Source organism: Phytophthora infestans, genomic scaffold (assembly GCF_000142945.1).
Source record: "Phytophthora infestans T30-4 supercont1.12 genomic scaffold, whole genome shotgun sequence".
NCBI classification, from domain to species: domain Eukaryota; phylum Oomycota; class Peronosporomycetes; order Peronosporales; family Peronosporaceae; genus Phytophthora; species Phytophthora infestans.
In genome coordinates, this window is record NW_003303747.1 from 2,307,399 (window position 1) to 2,333,911 (window position 26,513).

Consider the following 26,513-nt stretch of genomic DNA (forward strand, 5'->3'; position numbering starts at 1 on the left):
CCTGTACCAACGCTTCGCCGCGCGTCCCAAGCATAGCGAGAAAGGTTCGCACCAGGCACTTTGGGGCATCCTGGTGCTCTTCATCTCGTAGAGGAAACGCTTGAGCCACTGGCGCGACGCGTCAGAGCGGTAGCGCTTTTCTTCGAACTCGGCGATTTTGTCGAGCGAGGCGTCGGTTCGGACTTCGAGGTACTGCGTCGAGTCCTCTTCAGTCGCGTCAAAGCTCAAGTTTCGGATGTAGTCCTTCACGGTTTCTTCACGGTTACCTCTCACGTCGAAGGCATCATACAATTCACGGTAACGACCAACATTCCGCTGTCCACGACTCCGCGCTCGCTGAGTTGGGTTTAGCTTCATTGGAGTCAGCATGTGGGAGTCTTCGAAGTACGGAGTCCCTTGCGTAGCGCGGAACACTTCACGTCTCTTCGTCTCCGGGGTCTTCGGCAAAGGAATCTTGCTTGGGTCTTCGCCGAGTGGTTTGAACTCGGCTACTCGGCTGTACACCTTCTTCGTTCCACCAGGGGCCTTCTCCAATCCAAACGCCACTCTCAACTTCTTTTTCCATTGCCAGAGCTCAGCTCCGCCACGGGTCAGACTCCAGTCGGACAGGATGAGGCTGTTTGGTCGGCTGTTGCACCGATAGCCCATCGCCTTCGACAGCAACAAAGTTTCTTCCACCAACTGATTGATGTTGGCTGCACGCACCGGCTGAGTTAGCTCGGGACCCAACATCGGCCACTTCGCCTGCGCCATCGCCACAGGCGCGAACATCATCATCCATTCCGGTCTCGTTCTCATCTCCTCGCCGAGTCGAGCCAACCCTTTATTGGCGCTCGGCGTATCGGCGTTCCTCGTCGCTTTCGGAATAACGGGCGGACGGTCCCCTTGAGCAACGCCATGTTCTTCTTCATCTTCTTCATCGTCCGCACCTTCGTCGAGCTCGGCGGATAAGTTGCGCTCGACAGGACGTGGGGCTCCCATGCGTCCCACCTGCAGCGTCAACTCTTCCACCTCGCCAAGTAGCTCGGCGGTAGTCTTCGTTTCTCCGAGCTCAGCGGTCTCGGCCTTCTCTTCATACTCTTCTTCACTTGCATCACTGTTCTCGCTCTCCTGGTCTTGGCCATCCTCGTCGAGCTGGACGGTTCGTCCCACCTCCATCGTCATGGCGATGAGTCGTTGATCCGCTGGGTCCGACCCCGCGAGAGGCGATCCTCCAGCCGTCGCTGGGCTTCCGTCGCTCGGAGTTGCTGATCCCTTGACCATCTTCACTCTTCCCTTTCTCTTCTCTTCCTCTTAACTTGGTTAGCTGGCACCTATAAAAACAAGCACACACTCCTGTTCCCGGGTCGCGGCATCAGTTGTGGTGTAGTAGAACACACAAATACCGTCAGATGTGGATTCCTTACACAAACCACAACGAATCGCCGAGTAGGTCGGCGGTTGTATGGCCTGCGCAGAGGGTGGTCCCCTCGCGGTCCGGCCCTTCCGAGACAGACGAGTGGCTCGCTTCCATTCGGTTCCGACTAACCAAGTCAGATCACTTCCGAGGCTCCGCCGAGTTTGGTTCGGCTGAGCTCGTTCACAGCCCTGTGCCCTCCACCAAAGGATGGACGACGGCGCGAGAGCGCTTTTACAGGTCACCGAGCGCAGAGGCTGCTCAGCTAGAAGTGTTACGGCATCCGGGCTATCCGACGTACCGGCCCGCTGAGTATGCGGGGCTTTCTTTCGCGCGTAGCGAGACTTTGTCCTACCCGGACCGACCTAATCTCTTGGCGCTACCAGTCAATACCCTACAAGCTATGCCTCTCGAGTATTGACGGCAGGCATAATCCAGCCCTATGCAGGGACTTACCGGAAAAGTGTACACGTGTCTTGGACTAAAAAAAATTCTGCTCTGTTATCTTCTGGGAGCCCTTTCGGCTCCCCCTATTTAATCCTATGCTTCTTATACAAATATCTAGTGAAATGTAGTCGTTTCGGATCTCTACCGACCCTTCAGCTGAGTTCCGGCGACCGTTGAGCTCAGCGGCTATCCGGATAGCGTATCCTGTCCGGATCGCCGAGTACTTACCGTGATCCTTTGCTCCTAAGCTCTGGGTTATCAAACCGAGCCGATTCTTGACCTAAAGTAGGTTGGCGTATGATCGAATCTGGAAATCCCTACACCACACCACCGCAACAGTATTCCCCTCCTCTTTGATTCGGAAATTTTATTCGCGTCTATGATTAAACGCTTACTCTTGCTGAACATCACGTCCTGGTGAGAGTAGACCATACTTAGCTCCTGGTACGTTTATCACGTCGTTCAATACCAGTACGGTATGTTCTCCATCAGCTTCGGTCACTAACTTACCCTAGTACCCGCGAAGCCAAGTCGGTAGTAAGCTCATTTATGCTCTGAGAATTGCTCGTATCTTTCATAAATACAGCGTGGAAGGAGCGAGTTTAGGTGACATGCGCGTCTGACGCGGTGTCGAAATACCACCGCCCGCTCCTCGTATCCCATCCTTCGACTTCCGGCTTCTCTACTACAGTCGGTTCTCGAACCTCATTTGCTTCATTACCTCCGGTATTTACCTGTGCTTCGAGATCCCTTGCAATTCTTAAGCCAGCAAAAGTTTCAGTCACCATCTCGACGTCTTTATCACTGACCAACGTACTGTGCTGCTTTTCATTCATCCTGTGTATGGCTACATTCACCCGCGGTTTCCGCTGTTGCTCTTTCACGGCTGTACCAGTACCGCTCGCCTTCTTTGCTCGTTCTGGGCAATCCACCTTGCGATGCTCAGCCCGACGGCACATAAAAAAACTCTTTGCCTTCTTTGAGTCAGTACTATGCAGTTGTTGATTCTCTGGATTTTCTTTGTCTCCACGCCTATAACTAGTGCTTTCACCATTTTTTGCCCTCCACGTTGATTACCACTACTCTTATTGATAAATTCAGGTTGTCACGCAGCTTCTGCACGAATCCTCTCGCGCAATTCTGTAGGCGTGAAAATAGCTGGATCCGCACTGTAACGGACGGCAGATTTCAAGCTCTCAAACTCTACTGCTGAGGAAGGCTCTCCAGCGACATTTCGACCAGGTCAATGTCCGTAAGGTCAAATTGCCGTGTCGTCAATTTCGTACGTTTACTGAACATCTTGCATAGATGCAGGTTTGCGTCACCCTCCGGCTGGAGCTTCATGTTCCACAATCTGTTCATTAACTGACGAATCATACCCATTTTTGTCGTAGCATTTGCCTTGTTCTCGAACAGACCCACAAACGCTGCTCGAATCTCCGTCCAAGTCTTCTTGTCTTTAATTTGCTGCAAGATATCTGGTGGCACCGATGTGCCCATCATCCAATGAATGTGAAGCCGTTTGTGATCAAAACCTGCCTTGCCTTCCAATATCGATAGCGTATGACGCTGTAGGGAACCATCTGTGATGTCTTCTCACTGAATATCGCCTTCATGACCCATTTGTAGGTATACCAGTCCTTTCCATCCCAGCTCTTGGGAATCCCGTCGCTGTAATACTTAAGCGGCTTCACCATCCTGGGTACACCACAGGTGTTGCTCAGATGTGCTGCGCTTTTGGGTTCAGAACCTGGCTGTAATTCAACCTTGCACCCAAGAAGAGATTGCTTACAACGAACAAGAAAGAAGACTAAATTAAAATGTTCTTAGCGGCTTCGCACAAACTCCTACCTTGTTCCGAAATGTTGGCCGTCTCTCTATAACTGTCTAATTCCTACTCTAGGTTTGCTACAACTATCAGAGCTACAGATCTACATTTCTACAGATTGTATTGTATGCGTGTACCTCTTCAAACTGACATGTGAGCTCATGATTTAGGTATTGCAAAAGTAGCATTACATTTGTCCTGCCTTGTGTCGTATTCAGGGTTGGATGAAAACAAATAGCTTAAAAATACAATTTTGAATTGCGCTGGCGCTCGAATTTATATTTGTCTGTTAATTAATCTGTATGGAGCTGTAGATATTAATATAATATTTGAGACAGCTAAAAACGAAATGGTAATGGTCAAACATGGAGGTGGGAGACACGCAACACCATGATTATATGTGGCCAGCTTGCTTGCCTGTATACTTTGCCAAAGCTAGTACCCGATCAGTGATGTAGATCCCGTGAAGCTCTACTTTTCAGCTCGATGTCCGCTCCAAATAGATTGCGAGAACTGTTGACGCTTTGCGAAAGGGCACAGAACCGCAACTTTATAGCAAGAATCATCGACAGGCTCTCTTTATGGAGCAACTATTGGACAGTTGCTATTTGATACTATGAGCGCAAGGACTGAAGTTTCACATTTGGGCTCAATATAATTCGTGAAAAGCCACTTGGACCTATATATCGGCATCATTGTATCATACCTAATCCAACTGAAGCCAATAACTATTTAAAGGCGGTGATTGGCTCCTGATCGGTTAGTTCATTCAAGGCATGCCCTTCTTCGCCAAGCCAACACTCAAACTGCCAGCTCCTTCTACATTGCCAGGTAATTGTAACGGGGTACGTCCAAGTGTACCCCCTAGTCACATGAAGTGTGACACGTCACACTTCGGGATATCTGGTACATGGTACCAGGGTCGTCCGAGGCCAACCATTGGCTGATGACATAGTTTTTCTAAGGTGACTTATAGCTTATATATTTCACTCATGCTTAGCCTACCTATATATATATTCAGCTTACAACTTACCTTAAATTGGTCACTTCGCTTCCTTAGAGCATCTCCAGCGGCAAGTCTCAACTCCGGTTTTAACGCGAAAGTAACGTGATTGAGACCTGACCAAGTTTTATTAACTTCCAGCAGCAAGTCTTAACAGCGGTTTTTACTTTTTGAGGTTCTAAAGTAGCGATTCAGGTCTTAAGATAAAACTCCGGTTTTAATATATTATGTGGCCCACTCACTTCAACATACGCGGGAAGATTCCAACAAAACCATGGGGAAGGGGCCTGAATGGGGCGACGACGACACTATCCAGTTGTGCAAGGCATGGATAGACACCTCCAAAGACCCTATACGCGGTGCCGGTCAGAAGATGGCTACGTTCTACATGAGGATGTATCAACTTTGGCTTCAAATTAAAAGCAAAGAATCGGATGAGCGTATAACTTCCGCTTTGGGCCGATCGGATTACTGATGCTTTGCTGAAAGCTAGCCCAGGGAGGGTAGATACCATCGGTAAGATAGTACGGCTTTTCATATATAGCTTCATTAAGTTCAAAATAAACTTGAGCTGCCTCGCCATTGATATTGCTGTCAAAAGTGGAGAACGTTCTAAAACATTCAAATCGCTGTTAGAACCTGGCACACCAAAGAATGCATGCCATATCCAAAGGGATTGAGATGCAACAGCCTCCAATATTACTGTTGACTCCTTTTCTTTACCTCTGTAAACGCCTGCCCAAGCTGTTGGGCAGTTCTTCCAAGACCAATACATGCAATCCAAACGTCCAATCATTCCAGGAAACCCACGAGCAGCATTCTTGTCTAAAAGCACCTCAATGTCAAATCGTGTAGGTTTTCGAAGATATTCATCACCAAACAGACGAATAATACTGCCACAAAATGTCTTCAAAGTCTCTAGTGCTGTTGATTCACCAATCCGTATGAGCTCATCCATTTGGTCGGCGCTTGCGCCGTACGCGAGCATCCGCAGCGCACACGTCACCTTTTGCTCTGGTAAGAAACCAGGAAGTCCTGTAGCGTCATGTCTCTGAACGAAGTAGTTACTGTACTCGTCACCTACGAGTGTGTTGACAATAGTCTCGAATAGACTTCGACGCATACGAAATCGGCGGCGAAAATCATCTGTGGACACGATAAGATGACACAAGTAGACGGCAGTTAGTACAGGAATGTGTTTGGTGTAGCAGTAGATACAAAACTTACGTTCATCGTACGTCGGGTTTGGTCCAAAGTAATCGGCCATCCGTCTGGCTCCCAATTCGGCGCGATCTCGAGCTTTTTCTGCGCGTTTTCCTGCGCTCGACCCTCCATACTTAGGTCTGCGCTTTTGGACTGAAGAGGGGAGAATGAAAAGACGGAAGAACTCGTCATCGGAGCTGCCGTCGTCACTGAGGCAGACGCTTGCCGCCGATGCAGAGAAGATTTCCATTACTGGGGAAGAAGGATTTTTTCAGACTGCAGGCTTTAATTGGACAAAATAAAATTGAATAAAACGCTGTTAAGACTTGTTGCTGTATGTCTTCATGTCTCAATCGCCGGATTCGAGGTCTCAACGGCATTCGATAAGCCTTACGATAAGACTTACCGCTGGAGATGCTCTTATGCAAAAGGGTACCTGTGAACTACTGTTCATTAAGAGCTTGTGAGCTCTCGAAGCCAACTTCATCTAGTGCAAGGTGTTGTGTCGCCTTGTCACACTTTGTAGCACTTGTAGTCAACCCACATCAACGCAGGTAGACTACCTGAACGTCTCCAAAGTTCATCACCATGGATTGGAACGACTTCTCCCATCTGAACGACTCCCATCTCGAGTCGGTTCGGATGATGGCTGGCATTGTCGGGATCGAGTCCTTGCAGAGCCTGGTGGCGTCAACACTAGTTGAGCAGCTCGAGTGCGTCAATGCGTTTGACGCCTACGAGCGAGGGCTCTTCGCACATGTGCAGGACAACCTGCCGGCTCTGGCGGCGGAAACAAGTCTGCCACACCCGAAGCCAGTACGGCTGAAGGTGAAGTCGTATGATGGGAAGGAAGATGAGAATCTTCAAGTCTGTGCTCAAGAGGTAGAGCTCGCGATGGACGCGGCTCTGATCTCGACCTAGCAGCTCCGGGTTGCTTTTGCGCTGTCCAACCTTAGCGGTCGTGCTTAGAGTTGGGTGTACACGCGGGAGGCGACATCGACTGGATGTTTCACATCCCGGGCTCAGTTGTGCAAATAGCTCCGCCACTATGGACGCCATGAGCTCCCGTATCTCTTAGATATACTGGTACAACTTGCGTCTTCGTTGCTTGCATGAAAGGAACCGCGAACACTCAACGAAGATATCAAGGTGACTGTGTTCATGGACGGCCTTCGAGTGGGTCCGGCGCGAGCTCAGCTGTTCCCGGTGCAGTCAAGCAACCTCAAAGAGGCGATACAAGTGGGTCTTCAGAAGGAATCCAGCCATGCTAGGCGTGCACGCGGGTCTCAGCATGACAAGGGAATTCTGTGTCGAATCCCTTTCGGGCCAACCCCACCAGACCAGTTCCCACGGAACTTGGGTCCACCGAGCAGCGCGACAGTCGCTGTTTTAGCTGCGGGAAGGTTGGCCACTCCAAGCGTGACTGTCCCGCGGAGAGACACCGGAGAAAATCTTTCCCCAAGCCCGTTCTCAAGGGTCGCTGGCAGAAGTCAGGATCCCGGGGACAGGGGAACGCCGGAGACCAGTAAGAGCGGGCCACCCTACCGAAGAAGAACTAAGTCTTCGTGAGTGGTGCGCGGGTGGCGCGTACCACGGGGACTTAGTCCCTGAGAGGCTTCGTACTCTCGATTCGGCGAAAAGCACCGGTGGGCTGCTCGTAGTACGCGGATGTGCACGGGGATACGATCACCTTTTTAGAATCTTGATTGATTCTGGGGCGTCAAATAATTTTGCACGACGGTTGCTCGTAATAGCAACAAGGCGTCCGATGCTTTGAGAGAAATCAAAGGCACCGGAAGGAGTCAGTGCGACTGGCCGACGGTAAGGTCGTCACTGTCCCCAACATCCAAATAAATCGGGCCGTCAAGTTTAAGGACTTCGACAGCCCAGTATAGTATTATGTTCTCAACATGGATCCCTTCGATATGATCCGGGGCATGACCTGGCTCGAGAAGCATGAGCCCAGATTGACTGGCGAGGCACGGCCATCGGCACCAGCCGCCCTGCGCAGTCCGACAGAGCATTGGTGAGTCATGTTCTCACCTCTGTCAGGGTACCGAAGCATGCAGCAGATGCTTGGGAGTCGTCGACGTATATGACGACTCCGAGGACGCTTCGATGGTGGCGGCGCTCAGAGGCGGCGCTGGCCAAGTGGGTAACTTAGGTCCACACGCGAGTAACATAGTTCCGCAGACAGCTACTGCTGTCACGAACGCTGGTAATAGCGTGTACAAGGTGTGCAACAGAGTTCCACACACTGGCGACCAGACTTTAAATGAAGAGCAAAGCGTCGGATATGCCTCCTGTGTGGGTAGCACAGTGCCACACGAGGTTGCCGAAATCATAACTAACGCGGAAGACGCGGAATTCGCTTGCTGTGTGGGTAACATAGTATCTCGAGTGCCTCGGATGTCGGTACCACGACATCCCCAGGCGTGGGCAACGAAGTTCCACGTCACGGACGACGCCGACGACGATGCCGCCGCTGCCTCCGCCGAGAGTCGGATTTAAACCTCGTTCAGATCGACGTCGCTTCAATCGACTTGACGTCCAGGGCCCGGACTCCTCCGATACGGCCGGAGGTAGCGTGTTATCACATCTTCGATGGCGAGACCGGATTACCTGTCTGAAGCTCGACATCCTCGCGGAGGCGCACACTTGGGTCGCGAGAAGACCTTCTGGTGGATCCACATGTACAAGTGAGCCGCCCTATGTAGGAAGACATGCGAAACAGTCAGCTTCGTTATAGAGCTTGCCCGTTCCACCTGACTGTTGGCAGTCGATGGGTTCATCTTTGGGCTTCCCGCTGACAGACACGGCAGCACTAAGATTTTGACGCTCGTGTGTCGGCCGAGCAAGATGATACATCTTGCTCCAGTACGTCACTGTCACAGGCGAGCAGACCGCAAGGTTGACCGTCGATGACGTGTTCCGCTATCACGGTCTCCCAGAGACGATTGTCTCAACCCGAGACTCGCGGTTCACGGATGCGCTCTGAAAAACGCTGGTTCCTTTACTGAGAACCCGTCCGCAGATGTCCACTGCGGGCCATCCACAGACAGACGGCCAAACAGAGCGCGTCAATCAAGTGATCGAGGACACTTTGCGCAGTGTGTGCGCGGAAGCACCACGTACGTGGTCGACACAGCTTTCCTTTGTTGCGTTTACACTCAGCAACGCGTTGCACGTGTCCATGGGGTTCACGCCGTTCTACTTGAATGGCTTATGTTACCCCAGAGTGACTCTCACCCTTCGAGGAGACACTGCAGCCTCTTTTCTAAGTGGGGGGGGGTCACAAAGCTCTTGCCTCCCAGGTCTCAGATGAGAGACCGGTTTCGCTGCGGAAACAAGTTGAATTATTTGTGGACATCAAGCTGATCGTAATCAGGAGGGTCCGCGGTGTCATGGCAGCGTTCCAGGACATACAGAACGAGTACTCTGACAAACATGGAAGAGGAAACTTAACTGTGTTTAAGGTTGGTAAATTAGTGTTATAAGACACGAGGAACCTTCCGCTAGACACTGTAAGCTCTATCGGCAGCAACAAGGTGAAGAACCGCTTCATTAAGTCGTTCGTAGCCCTGGCCAGACATGGTGTGTCGTACACCGTCGACCTGCCCAAGTCAATGACGACGCACCCGACGTTTCTACGTTGGAAGTTTTAAGCGGTATCATGATCTGCAGGGGGTTGCTGACTCGCAGACCCACCTTTACCCAGCTCCTCGAAGCGTGGACCGGCCACAGATGTCAGCATTCAAGCCTCAGGCGGACAAGCAAGGCTGCGGTAGAGATTGTACGCCGAAGGGGCCCCGTACGAACGAGCCCCAGAGCCATACGCCGAGTACGTCGGGTACGCACCATACGCGTACGACTAAGAGTGCGCCAAATGCGGTCCCGGATGTGGCAACATAGCCTCAACACGTCGGATCATGCGGAAGGCCTCGTCAACATCGGACGAAGAGGCCCGGCGGTCCACCCGCAGATGCACGCTCTAGACATCCCGCACCAACTGAGCCAGGCGGCCCGCGAGGCGAACGAGCACGCCCTGATTCCCGGTCAGAGCGGCAGCATCACCGCCGGTCCCAAGGCCAAGTGTAGTCTCAAGCACGAGGAAGCGTTGACGGAGGCGGTCAACCTCAGGGCCCTGCGTTGGACTTACAGGAGAAGCACTCACTCGGACTAGAGTAGCGTTCCGGCAGCTCTGAGAACACGTACTCGTTCGAGGGCACCTCCACCCCTGCTTGACCGGAACGGAGAAGTCCACTACCACATGGAGCGGATTCTCCAGGAGCAACGGCGTCGCCGTAAGCGACAGCCTCTCGTGAAGTGGAGGGGTTATTTTTACCCCGAGAACTCGTGAAAGCCTAGTGAGAGGTCCCTGATAGACTGCCCAAAGGCTGTCGCAATCTGGGAACAGAAGCGGCGGCAGCTTCGTAAGTAGTCCGGGGCTTCTTGCCCGAACGGGGTACGGACGTTGATGACACTCCATACCCGCGCTCATCGTGGGCGCTAGAATCCGCGCGCTTCAGAATGTCCCATGGCAGCATGCACTTGCTGACCAAGTGGGCGAGCCGGACACGAAGATCACGCTGGAGCAGGATGTGGGGCAGCAACTGATCTTCATAGAGTTCTCGTAACTCCGAGGGTTGTACTTGAGAGGCTCAGCCCACGCCTAGAACATGTCCTCACACGAGTTCCAGTTGGGATAGTTCTCGGGAAGAGCCCAGGGGTAACCCGGGGTATCACGAACGACCTCGATCAGCAGTGGGAGAACTTCCAAGCTGCCCAGCGCATGCGTGGGGGTCCGGTGGTGGCACATGACAACCAGGGAGCTGCCGTAAACTCAAGAGGCTATTGGCCTCCCAAGGAGAGCGCTGGGGGCGACCTCTTTCTGGCGATCCTCGTCGCTCCTTCTGGCCTTGTGCGTGGCCACCGACAAGGCCACGAGGAGCGACGAGGATCGCCAGAAAGAGGTCAGCCCCAGCGCTCTCCTCGGGAGGCCAATAGCCTCTTGAGTTTACGGCAGCTCCCTGGTTGACATGTGCCACCACCGGACCCCCACGCATGCGCTGGGCAGCTTGGAAGTTCTCCCACTGCTGATCGAGGTCGTTCGTGATACCCCGGGGCTCATGGATAGCACCCTCCTCCTCCTCCTCTTCCTCTTCATCCGAGGAACCGAAGAGGTTTCGATAGGAGTATTCAGTCGCCTCCTCCTCGTGGAGTGAAGACTTCGAAGCCGTGCGCTTCTTAGAGGGCTTGACGTCTTCGGCGTTGGCGGACTTAGCACGCGCTAAACCCTCGGTCAGCAAGAGATGTTTGGGAGGTTTCTCCTCCTCGTCGTCGCCAGCTCTGGGAGAGCCCTTAGCCATGACGACAGGACTCTCAGAGCGCACAGACGATCTTAGACTGTGATCACCGTGGTCACTAGCGAGCAAGTGCACGCTGTCGATGTCGTGCTCGCTGGGCACTGGAGTGTGCCCTCCCACGGAGCCCATAGGAGCATCGTGAGTACTCCCGGACTCGGCCTCGTCCTCACCGCCCGAATCGAGCTTACTTTCAGCGAGCCGCGGGTTTGGCCGGTCGTCTGGAGAGACCGAGGGTGACGGACTGCGGCGCTTGCTCGCACTCTTGCTCACAGCCGCGTCACCAGATGAGCCTATCACCTCCGAGGCCACCTTAATAGCCTCCTGGAGTGCAGAGCCTTTGCTGCGAGGCTTAGAGCTCTTGGCTTGCGCCTTTCCAGCAGCATCCTTGGAGCGTATTTTTGCACTGCTCTTTGCAGTGCCCCGGGGCTTGCTAAAGGTTGATGTGAAGACCGAAAAGAAGAGCGCTCAACCCCTGCTAGAGGCTCTAACTGTTAAGTGAGCCTCGTGCGGCCAAGTTGATGTATTTGGACTTTGAAAATGAAAGTTTGTGACGTACACTTCTTCATTCTGATTGGTCTGTAAACCGAGCCTAAGTGGGGGAGGATGTAATGGGGTACCTAGTCCTAAGTGTACCCCTAGTTACATGAAGTGTGACACGTCACACTTCGGGATATTTGGTACAAGGTACCAAGGTCGTCCGAGGCCAACCATTGGCAGATGTCATTGCTTTTCTATAGGTGACTTATAGTTTGATTATTTAGCTCAAGCTTAGCCTATTTATAAATATACTCAGCTTACAGCTTACCTTAAATTGGTCACTTCGCTCCCTTAGGAAAAAATGGGGCCTGTGAACTTCTGTTCACTGAGCATTTGTATACTCTCGGAAGCCAACTTCCTCTAGCGCAAGGTGCTGTGTGACCCCGTCACAGTAACGAGGAGTTGTCTTCAGCAAAATCCCCCGTAAAGACGCCTATATCGCCATTTAAACAGAAAACTATTTACTTATTCTTGCCTTGCTGAAGATACACTTCCGTTAACGTCCAGCGGTGGTCCCGGGATATCAGTTTTCAATTTGCTCGTTTATGACCGCAGCTTCAGCAACACGAACATGCGCGCGGGCTTTCTGCTATTAGCCACTTTGCGGCTTGCAAGTATCGACACTACGTCGCTTTCCTCAAAATATGCCGTCAAGAGGAAATTTGACGCCACGAACCCGGGCCCCAACGAAGCGCAAGATATCCCCAGAAAAAATCGTATTAGAGCGCTGTCCAAAAAGAAAATAGATCGTTTTTATCGTCAGTTTGTTTAGAATGTTGCACGAAAAAAAAACAAGGCAGCAGTTTGTCTCGTTTTACGACGGCCAAATGAAATAAACGCGGCGCCAATTTCTTCTAGGCATCTTCTAATTGTTTTCGTCGCAGCTTTAACGGCGGCAAGGTGACGGAAGCTCAGCGAAGACTTGCTCTGTACACACGCCTCCATCGAGGGCGCTTGGACCTAAACGATGGACATGGGTATCTACTACTAGTACAGTAGTAGCAAAAAAGCGATGGTCTAGCACTAAGTTCAGACTTCCTAGTTGTGGCAGAAGGTCTGGGGAGCCGCAAATATCAGCTGTGCGCTATGAGCGAGCAGCAAGAGGACATGCTAATGGAAGGTTGAGATGATAGACGCCTGGAAAACGATCTAATCGCTACTGACGGCCGTCAGGTGGTACCTGCCAATTGTGATTTAGGCACTGGCGTACGAGATGTGGTGTGATGGAGGCCGCTGCTGCTGCTGAAAATAATTTTGGCTCTGACCAGAGTGATGAACAAGATTTCGAGTGAATGGATGTCGTTGATGCAGGTGCTTCTATCAACGATGGGGAGCTACTGGCTATCTGCTTGCTTTGCATTCTACTTGTCGTGGTACTTGGACAACTGGACTGCAGATCGATCCGTGGTCCTCGTACGGAGACTGGCGTTGTGCGAACGGACTTCTTTTGTACCTTGAAGGTTCAGCGTTCGTGTACAGCCTACAAGAAAGTGCTGCGATGCAGCCCAAAATCATTTGACGCATTACAGGAGCTGTTCGAATTATTGTACTATCAAAACTATGGCTATCCCGATAATAATATTCAGTACCATTTTGATATCAAGCTTGCTGCTGTATTTACGTATTATGAGAAGGAATGCGGAAAAAAGGGCGATGACATCGGTGGTGCTGCTGCGCAGTTAGGAATGTCACGGACTGCAACTGGGGTCTATATCAAACGTCTCGAAGACCTCCTATACGACACGATGCACGAAGTCATATATTTTCCAGCTTGCTCTGCTGCGGAGGAATGGGAAGATCTGGTAAACAGATTCGTTAGTCAAGGGAGCGACTACCCTGATGTCGCCTGTGCTTCTGACGGAACCATAATTCAAACGCGGCTTCCACGTGACCACATGGTACGCGCTTTTGCTTTAATTTAATTCTATTTAGAATTAACGCCGACGTGTACCATAACTCTGGCCAGTCAATATGGAACCAATCGGAAGTCTTGGGACCGCGTGCTCGATATATTTGCCCTGCTAGAATCAACTGGCTGGCAGACTCGGAATTCAAGATGTGGTCATTTCTAATGGTGCCATTTGATGAGCGGTGTGGCCGGCGAGTGTCAAGGTAGCAAAGATGATATGTATGACATTTTACGCAGAAATGGTTGTACAGTACTAATTAGTTTTCAGTGTCAGCTACAATTTCCATCACTCGTCAACACGCATCCTGGTCGAGTGCATTTTCGGCAAGCTCAAAGAGCGTCTCAAAGTGTTGCATGGAGTGATAGACCGGCATGCCCATACGACTAACGCTCGTATGATATGTGCGGCGGCTGTGCTGCATAATTTGCTCATTGATATCAGCGACGACGTCGAGTTCGAGTGGACACGTGACGACGATGCTCGGAAGTAAGCGATGCGTGCATTTGATAAACACTGCGATCGCACTCAAGATGATTTCGATTTAGGAGAAGCAGAGCGGAATGCATATTTGGAACGCTTTAACAGCCAAGATAACGAATAAAGGCTTAATGCAGACGCTGCCACCTCGCCCCTTTGTGCTAATCTCTTCAAGTTCGCGCTGATAGTGACTACTGCGCCACGTTTGCTTAAGAGCTGTTGCGACGAATCGGCTGCTTCATCTCGGTGAAAAGATCGATCGCGGAAGCAGCCATCTGCTGTAGATTTTTCATGCTCTGGCGTAGCACCTGACGCGCCTCACGCTGAGTCTCCATGTAAGTCGCTTGGGTTGCAGTAGCTGCAGAAATAGTCGTAGCCAGCCAGTCTATCAAATGCCCCAAACTAATTAGCGTGGCTTTGAGCCGGTGGATCTTGGCGAGTCGTGAGAATTCGCTCGAATGAGCCAAATCCTGGTTGAAGTGAGCTAGCAATAACATCGACCGGTCTACACAACGTTCGCGTAGTCTTTGGCTTGGCTTGATTTTTTGCGATCGTACTGGCTTCTACGCAGGCTTTACTAGGCGTATCGGAGCACGTATCATCGGAGCATGCATCGGCACCAACATTGCTCTCCTCGCCGTCGCTCCCGGAGTCGTCACCGTTGGTGAACTACGAGTGGCTGTGACGGTCGGAAGTATACCACCTGTTACTATGGAAAGCTTAGCTAGGCGCTACAGCATTCATTATGGAGAGACGTGCTTGAACTTGGCCTCGTATGGAGCAATCAATGCGGACTTCCTGGACTGCCAGGATGGCAGGTAAGAGCGTAGGAATCGATTAAGCACCCTAACGAGCAATACACGTTGTCGTTAGGGGGTGTTCCAGCTCCCAATCTACTGCCTTGATGCTGTAAACCATCACAGTGGCTCCTGATTCGAATATGGCCTCACCCGTACAGCCAGGTTTTCCAGAAAAAACATCCCAAAGCAGTGGCCACAAGGCCATGAGCCCCAAACCAGTGCCTCGCGATACTCTTTCTTCACGTCCATGGGTTTCTCGTTAGCTTCTTGCTGGCTTGTGTGTCATCATTTGAGGTTGAACCCTGAAAACAGTTTCTGGGCATCTCAGGGTACTCGCGCTCTCCATCGTCATCTTCCTGTGAATAGTCTGCGTTCAGTGCTTGGCTTCCAGTTGCTAGGAGCTGATTTCGTTTGGATCAAAAACCAGAGCTAGCAGCATTGGGCTTATTTTTGAACTGCTGAACCGAAACCTTGCGCGGTACCTTGCCCTCGCCCCAGGCTCCTTAAATGAGAGATTACACGAGGAACGTATGCACAGTAGATTTCCACTTTGCTGGCATCTGCTTGGTGTCCGATCGTTTGGCAGCAAACTTGTTCACGATGCGTGGGTTCTTAAACCGAGTCTCGATTGCAAGAGATGTAAGGGCAATCGTCCAGCGCATACTCAACGGAGCATTTTCTGATGTCGCCTTGGTGGAGGCCACTTATTTGGCAGCCTTCTGCTTTGTCGAGACCACCTTGGTAAATTTCTTCGAGGCTGTCATTTTGATGTCTGCACGTGTAAACAGCGACTCCATCGTGGCGGATGGTCTCGTGGCGGTTATCTTTGTGGCCGCCGCCGGCTGAGCTTTGTAGACAGGACCCCTAACGTTTTTGCGAGGTGGTTTGGTGGAGCAAAAGAAGATGATTTCGAAGCCAAGCTTCCAGCACTATTCTCACTTGCATCAACACGATGTCTTCCGTCCACAAACTAGGATTAGCCGTTCCCACGCCACAGACCAGGCAAGAAAAAAAATCAATTTACACTAATTTCCCCGATAATCCTCTATTGCAGTATACATTGCAGTTGGCTCTCTATGTGCAGTTTGGTATTGCAATTTAGTGGAGGCACGCAATCGGGTATTTTAATTGCAATATTCGAGTTGCAATAATCTAGTGTTAAGTAACTTGAAGTCTATGTTGACGTTAATTCTATCTTCGAGGTCTTATCGGTTCAAGGCCTCTAATTTACAGCATAGCGCAGCGGAAGAGATTACATTCTAACTGTAGAAAAGTTTGTTTCTCCGAAGTGCACCAAAGGTTTCATTTTTGAATCCGCTCAGACGCAGTATCACCAACATCCCTATTGTACGCCTCGCCCATCTCTACAATGGCTCTCTTCAAAACCAAGTCCAGACGAGGAGAAATGCCTGAGCCTATCAAGTTTTACTTTAGCATAAAGGCTTCGGCTGACGCTGTGGTGTACACGTGCTTAAAGTGCAAACGTACGCCTACTCAGCGTTTAAAAACTGGTTACACTAATTTGAATCGGCACTTGGAAGCGTGCCAGGGCAAGGGGATTCCGAGAAAAATGTACCGCAGTTCTCAAAACACAGAACAACAACTTGGTGTTCGAGACCATTGACTTCGTGAGTGAACATGACCTGGTCGTGTTCACGTGGCTTAAATGGGTCATAATGAGGGACTTGCCCTTTTCCGAAGTCGATAATGAACTGACACGTGAATTCGCTGGTATTAGATACATGTATTCCAAGCATGCATCAAGCAAATCTGTACGGACATACATAGGTGAGCTTGTACCCCTCGTCGAGAACATTATCGCGACTGAAATTTTAGAGTTTTTCGCCATTATGCATGATGGATGGAAGAACAAGATGACACATTACGTTGCTGTATTTGCGCTGTACATCAAGGACGATAAGTGTAGGGAGGTGCTTCTTGGGTTTTCCCCTCCATTGGACGAGAAGTCGTACACCGCTGAGTCGCACCGAGACCTGCTAGAATACGTACTGGAGGTTTACAACCGCTCACTGGCCAATATATCCGTTATAATTGGGGATAATTGTGCTACTAATAAAGCGACGGCTGATCTAGTGAGTGTACCGTTGCTAGGATGTGCAGCCCACAAATTCAAACTGGCCGTCAAGCGCTGGGTGAAGGCACATCCCGCGGTACGCCGCGTCATTGTAAAGTTGAGCGCTATATGTACACAAGCGACGAGCCTCAGGGCAGCGGTTGCACTGTGAGAGCTGACTGAGCTGGTGATGATTCGAAACAATGACACGCGTTGGTCGTCAACTTTCCAGATGATAGATCGTTTTTTTAAGATTGAAAACGAGCTTCGTAGTGTTCGTGCGATCGAACTCCCCCCTCCTGCAGAGCTTTAAGTACTCAGAGACATATATCCAACCTTGAGGAAGCTTGACGCCGTGATGGTCGGCCCCCAAGACAAGAATGTTACCGTGGTGTCTGCTCGCGGAACTTTCGATGCTATTCTTGAAGACTATCCCGAGATGAGTCATCACCTTGCACAAGACGCCTCCATTGTACATGATCCAATATTCGAAGCAGCCATTACGAAGGCAGGAGACCTGTCGACCGGAGAGAAAACTGTTATAAAGCAGTTTGAAGCTAAAACAGCTCCCCCGTCTAGACGCATTGTACATGGCGAAATGGTCGAATATTATCACCAGATACAAGAACGCAAGCGCCTAAAAATGACCAAAACAACGACGTATGAGAATCTCAGCTTCAAGAAAGGAACCTCTGCAGCAGTTGAGAGGCTGTTTAGTGTAGCTAAATACGTTATAACGGACCGCCGATCCCGACTGACTCCTGTCATGCTCGAAGCCATTATATTTCTCAAGGTAAACCGAAATTTCTGGGACTCACGTCTTGTTACCAAAGCGATAAGGAAGTCGCATGGTGGTGAGCAAGTGTAAAATTTAGTTCAGTTGAGTATTGCAGATTTTTTTTCCAATTTGATATTGCAATATCGTCGTCACCTGCAATCTAGCATTTTGATTGCAATTTTTTCCCGGCGAATATACCAATACATTTTTTTCCCTTCCCTGCCACAGACCATCACTTGGCCACTCCAGTGGCCTGGGTCTGATAAGATTTCTTCGCGCGCAGGAGAGCTGGCCCTTCGGTGATTGGACATACTCCGGTGACGTTGGGGGTGAAGGGTGAATGAGGAGCCGACGTGCTGCACGTGCGGAATGAAGGAGTGTGTGTTGAAGTGCGCGAGATGCCTTCCAAAACGCATTTGAAAATTATTCGTTTTGACGGCTGTGAGGTAATAAATTGAAGATACTGGTTGGACATGCGATTTATTTCTCTGCTTTTTTTGCGAGAAAAATAAACTGGCAGCCAAAAAATAGATCTCTTTTCTGTTTGGACAGCGCTCTTATAAAATACGCTGCTGGTTTATTGTGAACATCACAGATACTTCTATGAAAGGGCTAAAACCATGAAACCTTGGAACAAAATTAAAATAATGTCCTGCAACTCATTAGCTTCTGGTGCGTTACAATTGGGGGGGGGCTCTTACCGATCACGATACGCTCACAGGCAGCACTTCGCCTCAGTAGTGGCGACGTCGGGCTCCCAGTCGCATGCCACGGACTGCGGTGGTGGCGAGCATGACGAACACGATGATGAAAGCGAGCTTGCTCATGCTTGGGAGAGACAGTTGAAAGGTGCTTGCGGCTCAGACACCGAGTTGTGAAGTGAGAGATCGGTGAGTCGATTCCTCCAGCCCCAGTCATCGAGGGAAATGCGGCCCTGGGCACTGGCTGCTTTAATGGCGTGCGGTATTCGAATATTGGCCTTTTCGGTAACCTGCGTCCCCATATTCGAAGCACCTAGCGTCAGCAATTCGCTCGCACATCGTTGCAGTAGGCTCCGACAGCTTAGATGGACCACAAACGTCCACATTCAGTGTCCTCTTGAAACAGATGACGGCACTCTGACCAAACGTCAATGTAATGAGTCACGGCTCCCCCATCGCTGGCGTCACGTCTCCTTTACCAAGCGCATGACTGCCGTGCTGTCATTATAGAAGGGGGGGATCGGACTCACTACAGCCTTAGCGTTGCTGCAGAGCGGCTTTAAGCATGTCAGGGTCGTTGCGGACAAGTTCGATGCCACCACGTCCCACGTCACTGGAGGGCTCTGGGTGTCTTTTGCGCTACCCGACGGAATAGATACCAGCCGACCTCGCAAGTGGTGCGCGGTGACGTACACGTGGCTGGACACGCTTCGCAAGGAGAAGGGGGAGAGGCTGGGCATTCATATTGTCCCGGGCGTCGACATGTCCGCCCGTTGGAGCGCCGCAAACGATGAGTGCGACGCATGTTGATTTTCTAACGGCATAGACAAATCTAAGCTATGGTGATACGCGAATAGTTCCTCCATATTGTGCCGAGAACTTCCGTCTACTAAGCCAACAAGACGCTACTAAAATTACGTCTGGAGCGATGCACGGCTTCGCGCTTGACGCACTCATCTAAACCCAAAGTACGTTGGCTGCTTGGTACGAAGATACTGACATCGTTAACGCTCTTGTCTTGGATAGACCTTTCATGCTGTGGCTTCACGAGGAAGTCGCTAAGCAGGGTGGTACTTTCGAGCAGCGTCGTGTCATTTCTCTTGACGAGGAACAGTGCGACCTACTGGTGAATTGTTCCGGTGCGAAGTCAACAATCAATCCGACAACTGTAAGGTGGGCTGATGCACTGGCTGTTGTTGCAGGACTGGCGGCGAAGGAACTGGCTGGATACGACACGGTATTTCCGTTCCGCTGCCAGATCATCAACGTGTTTCATTCAAAGCCGAACGAGCCCAAGGTGTCGGTCGACAAAGATGGACAGCACGCGTACATCATCCCTCGTCCGGATGGCGACGTTGTGTTGGGAGAGACAGTGCAGGAGCATAACTGGAGTACAGAGAACAAGGACGATGATGTTGACGGGGTGTGGGAGCGGTGCTGTCGTCTATGGCCTGAAGTTCGTAACAGCAAAGTGATTGACAAGATGGCGGGCCTTCGACCAGGTCGCACTGGAGGTGTGCGTCTTGAAATGCAGGCCACTGCGACTAAACAGAAGGCGGTAGTGGTCCACAACTACGGCCACGAGGGATCAGGCCACACCGCTGTGCTCAGGACGTGGCTAAGCTGGCCAAACAGCGCTTCAAGAGAATGTACTGAGATAAAGATATTCTCAGACTTTATGTTCTTATACGAAGAGTTTATTCGAACTTCTTCAGATCAGCGTGACTCCACTCCTTAATACCTTCCGCACCGCTCTCATAGTCGGATACCATACCTTTGGCCACAGCCTTCACCGTGATCTGGTATGACTACAACAACACAAGTGTAAAGCTCATGCCCAGATCCTCACAGCCAACAACGAGTACGTACCCCCGGAATCATCCAGCCGAACATTTTCTCAGTTCCTCGCAGTAATTCTCCACGCTGCAGCATTCCCGGTCGGAAGATGGACGTACGCTGGAACTTCATTTGCTGCACTTTGTCCTCCACTTCGCCCTTTGTCTGGGGATACAGGAACCAGCTGTCCTTGTTGGCGCCCTGAGACGTCAAAAGACCCAAATACGGGACGTCTGCGGCTTTGGACAGCTCGGCGAACTTGGTCACGTACTCCAGATCCACTACAGCAACATATGCATTCGTTAGCGCAACTTTAGCTCAAGAATCGGCCCTGGACGATGTCATTATACCTTTGCGGAAGGCCTCAGCAGAGCCAGCGTCTTTGCGGGTCGTGCCCAGACATGAAAAGGCAGCGTTCACCTTGTCTGAAGGCTTGATATCAGCCTCCGAGAGACTGTTGAAGTCCACCTGCCGAACTTCCAGCTTGCTCTTGGCCGCTTCCGCGTCCAACGACGGGAACGTCGAGCTCCAGGCTGACTCGGGGACGTCGCGACGCGCTAGAGCGATGACCTTCGAGCACTTGGCAGAAGCCACGAGCTCAGAAACAAGGTCGCGGCCGACGGCGCCAGTCGAGCCAATCACGAGCGCAACGTACGAAGACATCGGAGAAGATCAGTACCGGTAAATGAAGGATAAAGTTTTGCACAAAAAGCGTTTCTGCGACATGTGGCAGTGGCTCGCAATCATTCTAATAACATCTATCCATCAAAAATCTGCTCCCGCAAATTAACATTTTAGCTTAACCCTTTAAGACCTGAGGTACCCTGCCAGGGCCTCCAAAAATGTAGCCAATAAGATTAGCGTATTTCGCAATTTCTACCAATGACTTATGGTCATTTACTATAGTGGTATCTTTCTGGTCGAGATAGAGTCCCAAACTGGGACTCTTAGAAAATAAAGAGACAGGGCACGACAGAAGGGACTGGCAAACGTTCTATAAATGTATATATAGCCAATCGTATGCTTACGTAAGAGGCCCCCTGAGGGACTTTAAGGCTTAGGTCCTAAAGGGTTAACATGTAAATCCAGTTAGTATTATAGCAGGCTTTCTAACTTTTTGATTTGTAGATAGTTGCAAGATGACATAATATGTAGAATACCGTACTTACATTATTAGCGAAGTTTTATAAAAGTCCAGACATGTACAGTACTGCACCCCGTTTTCGCGCCCGCGGACCTCTAATAAACTGTGAGACCTAATTCTCCCAAGTTCAACGATGATGTCAATTGTATGCGCAAAAGGGGTGCTCATCTCCATTTTTTAAAGGTTTTCCCCTCCCCGAGGAGGGATGACCTGTCCAAAAAATTTGAGCGCGAAATGAAACGATACAAAGACACCCATTAAACAATTTGCAAAGTCTCGCAATGTCCTGTCGCCCCTCCTCCTACTCTACACTGACTTTGGCTCAGAAACACAAGCTGTGTCTTAAGGCTCGGGCAGAGCCATCGTAGACACAAACGCAACTTGCCACATGGGCGACTACCGAGTTCCAGACTGCTTCCAAAGTTGGCGTTTCGACAATTCGTGGCATTATTAAGAATAAGCGCAAATTCGACGACATCCCGGAAGCACAGGCAAGCAGAAAAAGACATTGCCCTGTCAAGCTAGGCGCCACCGACAAACAACTCATGGACCTTGTCAAAGACTACAAACACTGGCATCGCAAGGGTACCATCAATGGATCGCAAGTGCGCCGCCTCGCACAAGAAATCGAGACAATCCTCAGCAAGCCGAGTCGGGGCTGGCTGTACAAGTTTCAGCTGCGCAACGGGCTCTGGTTCAGCGTTCGGCACGGAGAGGCAGGGTCACTTGATGAGACTGAGGTGGTAAAAGGGAGACAGGAGCTAAAAGCCATTGTTTCTAAGTATCACCCACGTGATGTTTATAACATGGATGAAACTGCTTTTTTCTATCGTCGAGAGCCTAAAGGAACACTCACAACTGATAAAAAGGAGAAGGGCACGAAGCAGTCGAAGGAGAGAGTGACGGTGTGTGTGGCTACGAATGCATACGGTACAGACCGTCTTCCTTTACACTTTATTGGCACTGCAATGGTTCCTCGACCTCTGAAGGACGGCAATGTTTTCGAAGAGCTAGGTGTAACTTACACTAATGCGGGCAAGGGCTGGATGAATACTGAGAAGTACTGTGACTGGTTACTACGACTTAACGCGAGTATGAAGTTACAACATCGGCATATCCTCCTTCTAGTCGATAATGTATCCTCTCATAGCGAAGTGCTGGTCCAGGGAGAGCTGTCACATGTGCGAGTTCACAAACTTCCCCCAAACACTACCGCTGCGTTGCAGCCGATGGACCAAGGTATTATAAAATGCCTAAAGGACGAATACCAGAATCAGAAGGAGGGGTCGGAGATGGAAATGTTCCTTCGTGGAAATGAATATAAGCCCGTGGACCTCTACACGGCGATGAAATGGTGTGCACAAGGATTTCGAAGTATTTCCGAGGCTACAATTCGAAACTGTTGGTGCCGTACGCGCTTCATTTCCAAAATGGACATCAACTATTTACTGAATTAGTAAAGCTAAAAACAATACATAGACTGTGTCTCTGCAAACTTTATGTGATCGGATCTCTGATATGGTCCACCCCCGCGAAAACGGGGTGCAGTACTGTATGAGACTGCGTCAAACAAAATGAAACTTACGAACCTAAGTACGAATCGCAATCTAATTTGATCTATCTTTAAAGCGATTAAAAACAGACAACAACAGTGAAATCCGGGTCCAAGCATGGTTTTCCCACCAATCCGTATCCCATATTTGGGTATTTTGCCTCTCCACCGCCGCCAGCTCATCTTCAGATGCTGCGTCCAGCAACAACTCAGACTCGACGACGACACACTTCGGTTTTCAGCAGGTGCCCGAAGAAGACAAAGAACGCATTGTGGCGTCTGTGTTCCATAATGTGGCTGAGCAGTACGAACTCCATACTTGATACCTTCCGTTTGACCCTTTAAGTTGATAAAGTGCTGCTATATGTTGCCAGATACGACGTCATGAACGACTTTATAAGCGGCAGCATGCATCGCATCTGGAAGGACTCGTTTGTGGACACTCTTCACCCTGTGGGTCCATTAAAGTGCCTGGATGTGGCAGGAGGTACTGGTGTCATCGCCTTCCGTATCGCTGAGCAATTATCTAAGTCTTCTCGAGGCACTGAAGCTCCGACATCACCGTGTGTGACATTTGGACTTTGAGGACAATTCCTTTGACGTCTACACCATCGTGTTTGGTATTCGTAGCGTAACTCATGTGGACCGCGCTATCAAGGAAGCTTACCGTGTACTCAAGCCTGGAGGCCGCTTTATGTGCATGGAGTTCAGTCAAGTGCCCCCAACCCATTGATCCGCCAATTTTACGACGCTGTGAGTTTTTATAAAATGTGAAGATCTGGGATGGAGATGCTAAATCTTATTTTTTAATTGTAGTACTCGTTCAACGTGATCCCTCTGTTGGGCGAGAAGGTATTGCTGTCGCGCGTTATACTTTTATTATATATGAAGGTTACTGTTCTGACACCGGGCGGATCTCACCGTCGTTGTCTGTACTACTCATTGGGACGCAATAGAAAGCTACGATTCGGCGCACAGGCGACAGCATTAAATGAAGATCCGACGCAATGGCTGACCGTTCCGACGAGTAGGTGGGAGATTGTTCTCTACTGATCGCTGCGCTTTGGTGTCCGTGAGGTTATACGTCGTGGCGATATATCGCTCGACATTGTTGACAACTGGGAGTGCAACCTGAGCAGCGTCTTGCAGGAAATCATCATGCTGTAGGGCGCCTATCATCAGCGTAATGGCGCCAAACTGTTCAAAACTATTCGGCGCCAGCAGCACACGCCCACACCGACCTCCAGCCACTTGATGTAGCTCATGAACGATATCGTCTGTGAATGAATTGGCCGTCATGTGTGGGGGTCGTGTCCGCACCCAACCCGCCGCACGGGCTGGGTTTAGAGCATTCGCTGCCGCCACAAATGCGTTCAGGTTGTCCAAGTCCCAGCTCAGCACGAAACCGGGATCGTCGTCGTCGATTTCGATCGACGAAAGATATTCATTTAGCTACGTTACAGCAAGCATCGTCAGTATTTCGAGTCTCGCAATTGAGTAGTAAGTCAATCACCACTGGGGTTGCTGCGTGGAGCGAAAAGACGTTGCGCAGCCTCTCGTCGAACGAGTCAGCCGAGAGGAGTGGAGTAGACTTCATCCGCGTAGTCCTGCGCTTCCACCAGTCTGCAAAGCGACGTCTTGTGCCTCGCTTGCTCATTTCTGTCGATCTCTGTCCTGTCACTTTCTCAGATTGAAGGACGGTTTTTCCGCCCCAGGAAATTCTCACGAGATGTGTACCACATCATAAAGATCATCCTGGTACATGTAGTGCTACGAGTACATGTACTCCCCCTAATAGGGGGAGTCGAACATTAAGAAATGATCCAAAAAAATAAGCAGAGACGTGTCCAATTTGTAAGCAGAGGAGTGCACAATTACTGAGCAGAAACAGTAAAAGGGGAGAGGCTCAATTTCGCACTTAAGAAGAGACAATTTGCATTTTCTAAAGCGAAGACTCGCACGGACACTGCTGTGGCGCCACCACAGGCTACAGGGGCGCGTGCCCTGGTGCACTGTCGCCGTGCTATGGGTGCAGCCTTCTGTGCGGCATCTATCTCCAACATGTGGGCTGCACGACGCGCCTTGGGGCACCCGACTTCTGGCCGGAGACGGGTGCAGAGCGATGCGGCCATACACGGGCCTTCCTCCATTTCCATGCCGGTCTGGTCGGTGGAAGGGAGAATGGCGTTACCGCAACCATAAATACAACACCACGACACGAATTTTGGCAACTTTAGAGCGAAACGCAACCACAACGGGGCATGCACTCGGTATTATATTTTAATTTACCCAAGACCACGTGGCCTTCGTCGATAGGTTTGTCTAAATTTAGAGGTTCTAGACTGATGTGAGCCACATGTACATTATGTGGGACACAAGTATTCGCACACTTTGGGACTTCTCGATTTGCTGGAAGATCTCGATCATCGCTATGGATCAGAAGGCTTTGCCACTTGAGTTGGTTCGTGCAAGGCTTAATGAGCTGGAGAAGATGAGGACGGTGCTCGTTAACATACAACGCAGTATGGAGGAAATCATGGCAGCTCAGATGGAGTTTCAGGGTCGTATTGATGAGGAGGAAGCTTGCCTTTACCAGCTGAAGGCGGATTTCTTCGAGGAGGGGCAGCTCAAGATGACGATCTTTCGTTTAAGGTTTATTGGAGATGTATTCACAAGCTGAATGCATAATGCAGTGAACACGGTCTGTATTAAAGACTTAATTCAGGCTAAAACACTTACTCGAGTTCTTTTTGTAGCTTCTGTTTGTTGTGGTAGCGTCGGATTCGGAGATAGGTTGTTCCTTGGACAGATGCATAATGGCCCAAAGAATTCGTAGGCGCATCACTTTGATGTCGTGCTTGGTGACGTCGTAGCTTTGCTGTGTGGTGTTTCCAGTAAGGTAATTGTAGCATTGAGCTATAGCTAATACGCCGCAACTAGATCCATCTGGTTGTTGCGGTGAAAACACCCACTCAACGTCCTGGATCTCCAATTCCACATCCGCCATCGAGGACGCGTGCCACCGCTCGAGGAACCCGCGTAGGCCCTCTTTTGCTTTGCTTTTTGGGTGATTCACTTGTTCAGTAACACCCTCCCAGATCTTCATCATGTCCTTGTGATAAGAAGCATTAATCAAAGGCTCGTACATGTGTACAAATAGTCGTACACTAGTTGCCGTCGTGTGAAAACGCGTGATAATGACTCCCCAATGATTGCCGTCCAGGTGTACTGCGTGGAGGACAAAGTTAAGCTCTCCGATAGATACTTTTGGTGTAGAAGGCCACCCGATATCCCACATCAGTGACGAGATCACGTAGCAGCCACCAACAACCCCTCCAATTGTTCGTAAACAGAAGTCTATGTGACTGTCATTAAGCCAGCCCCGACATAGACCACCGAGAATGTTTTCGAAAGTGATCGATCCATTTCCGTGCAGCGTCATAAATTCCGTTAGTAAGCGA

The 26,513-nt window shown here is 50.3% G+C and overlaps 8 protein-coding genes across 8 annotated transcripts; 3 read left to right on the plus strand and 5 right to left on the minus strand.

Moving 5' to 3' along the window:
* Positions 1-4,667: 4,667 nt before the first annotated feature.
* On the minus strand, positions 4,668-6,119 carry PITG_08105 (uncharacterized protein; the record flags this gene model as incomplete). The annotated part of the gene is made up of 4 exons (XM_002904236.1): positions 4,668-4,676; positions 4,705-4,790; positions 5,398-5,820; positions 5,913-6,119. The coding sequence occupies 4 exons, from the start codon at positions 6,067-6,069 to the stop codon at positions 4,668-4,670; spliced, it is 675 nt and encodes a 224-aa protein (XP_002904282.1).
* Positions 6,120-13,465: 7,346 nt separating this feature from the next.
* On the plus strand, positions 13,466-13,896 carry PITG_08106 (uncharacterized protein; the record flags this gene model as incomplete). The annotated part of the gene is made up of 2 exons (XM_002904237.1): positions 13,466-13,678; positions 13,747-13,896. 2 exons carry the CDS (start codon positions 13,466-13,468, stop codon positions 13,894-13,896), a joined length of 363 nt encoding a protein of 120 aa, XP_002904283.1.
* Positions 13,897-16,336: 2,440 nt separating this feature from the next.
* On the plus strand, positions 16,337-17,224 carry PITG_08107 (uncharacterized protein; the record flags this gene model as incomplete). Its single annotated transcript, XM_002904238.1, has 3 exons — positions 16,337-16,451; positions 16,706-16,739; positions 17,080-17,224. The coding sequence occupies 3 exons, from the start codon at positions 16,337-16,339 to the stop codon at positions 17,222-17,224; spliced, it is 294 nt and encodes a 97-aa protein (XP_002904284.1).
* An 827-nt stretch (positions 17,225-18,051) lies between these two features.
* PITG_08108 (uncharacterized protein) lies at positions 18,052-18,294 on the minus strand (the record flags this gene model as incomplete). Its single annotated transcript, XM_002904239.1, has 1 exon — positions 18,052-18,294. The coding sequence occupies one exon, from the start codon at positions 18,292-18,294 to the stop codon at positions 18,052-18,054; it is 243 nt and encodes an 80-aa protein (XP_002904285.1).
* A 259-nt stretch (positions 18,295-18,553) lies between these two features.
* On the minus strand, positions 18,554-18,646 carry PITG_08109 (uncharacterized protein; the record flags this gene model as incomplete). Its single annotated transcript, XM_002904240.1, has 1 exon — positions 18,554-18,646. The coding sequence occupies one exon, from the start codon at positions 18,644-18,646 to the stop codon at positions 18,554-18,556; it is 93 nt and encodes a 30-aa protein (XP_002904286.1).
* A 310-nt stretch (positions 18,647-18,956) lies between these two features.
* Positions 18,957-20,082, plus strand: PITG_08110 (uncharacterized protein; the record flags this gene model as incomplete). Its single annotated transcript, XM_002904241.1, has 5 exons — positions 18,957-18,983; positions 19,073-19,314; positions 19,547-19,659; positions 19,723-19,976; positions 20,023-20,082. The coding sequence occupies 5 exons, from the start codon at positions 18,957-18,959 to the stop codon at positions 20,080-20,082; spliced, it is 696 nt and encodes a 231-aa protein (XP_002904287.1).
* Positions 20,083-20,173: 91 nt separating this feature from the next.
* PITG_08111 (oxidoreductase htatip2-like protein) lies at positions 20,174-21,035 on the minus strand (the record flags this gene model as incomplete). The annotated part of the gene is made up of 3 exons (XM_002904242.1): positions 20,174-20,328; positions 20,390-20,637; positions 20,707-21,035. The coding sequence occupies 3 exons, from the start codon at positions 21,017-21,019 to the stop codon at positions 20,218-20,220; spliced, it is 672 nt and encodes a 223-aa protein (XP_002904288.1).
* A 3,004-nt stretch (positions 21,036-24,039) lies between these two features.
* On the minus strand, positions 24,040-24,649 carry PITG_08112 (uncharacterized protein; the record flags this gene model as incomplete). The annotated part of the gene is made up of 3 exons (XM_002904243.1): positions 24,040-24,108; positions 24,172-24,504; positions 24,566-24,649. The coding sequence occupies 3 exons, from the start codon at positions 24,647-24,649 to the stop codon at positions 24,040-24,042; spliced, it is 486 nt and encodes a 161-aa protein (XP_002904289.1).
* Positions 24,650-26,513: the final 1,864 nt, after the last annotated feature.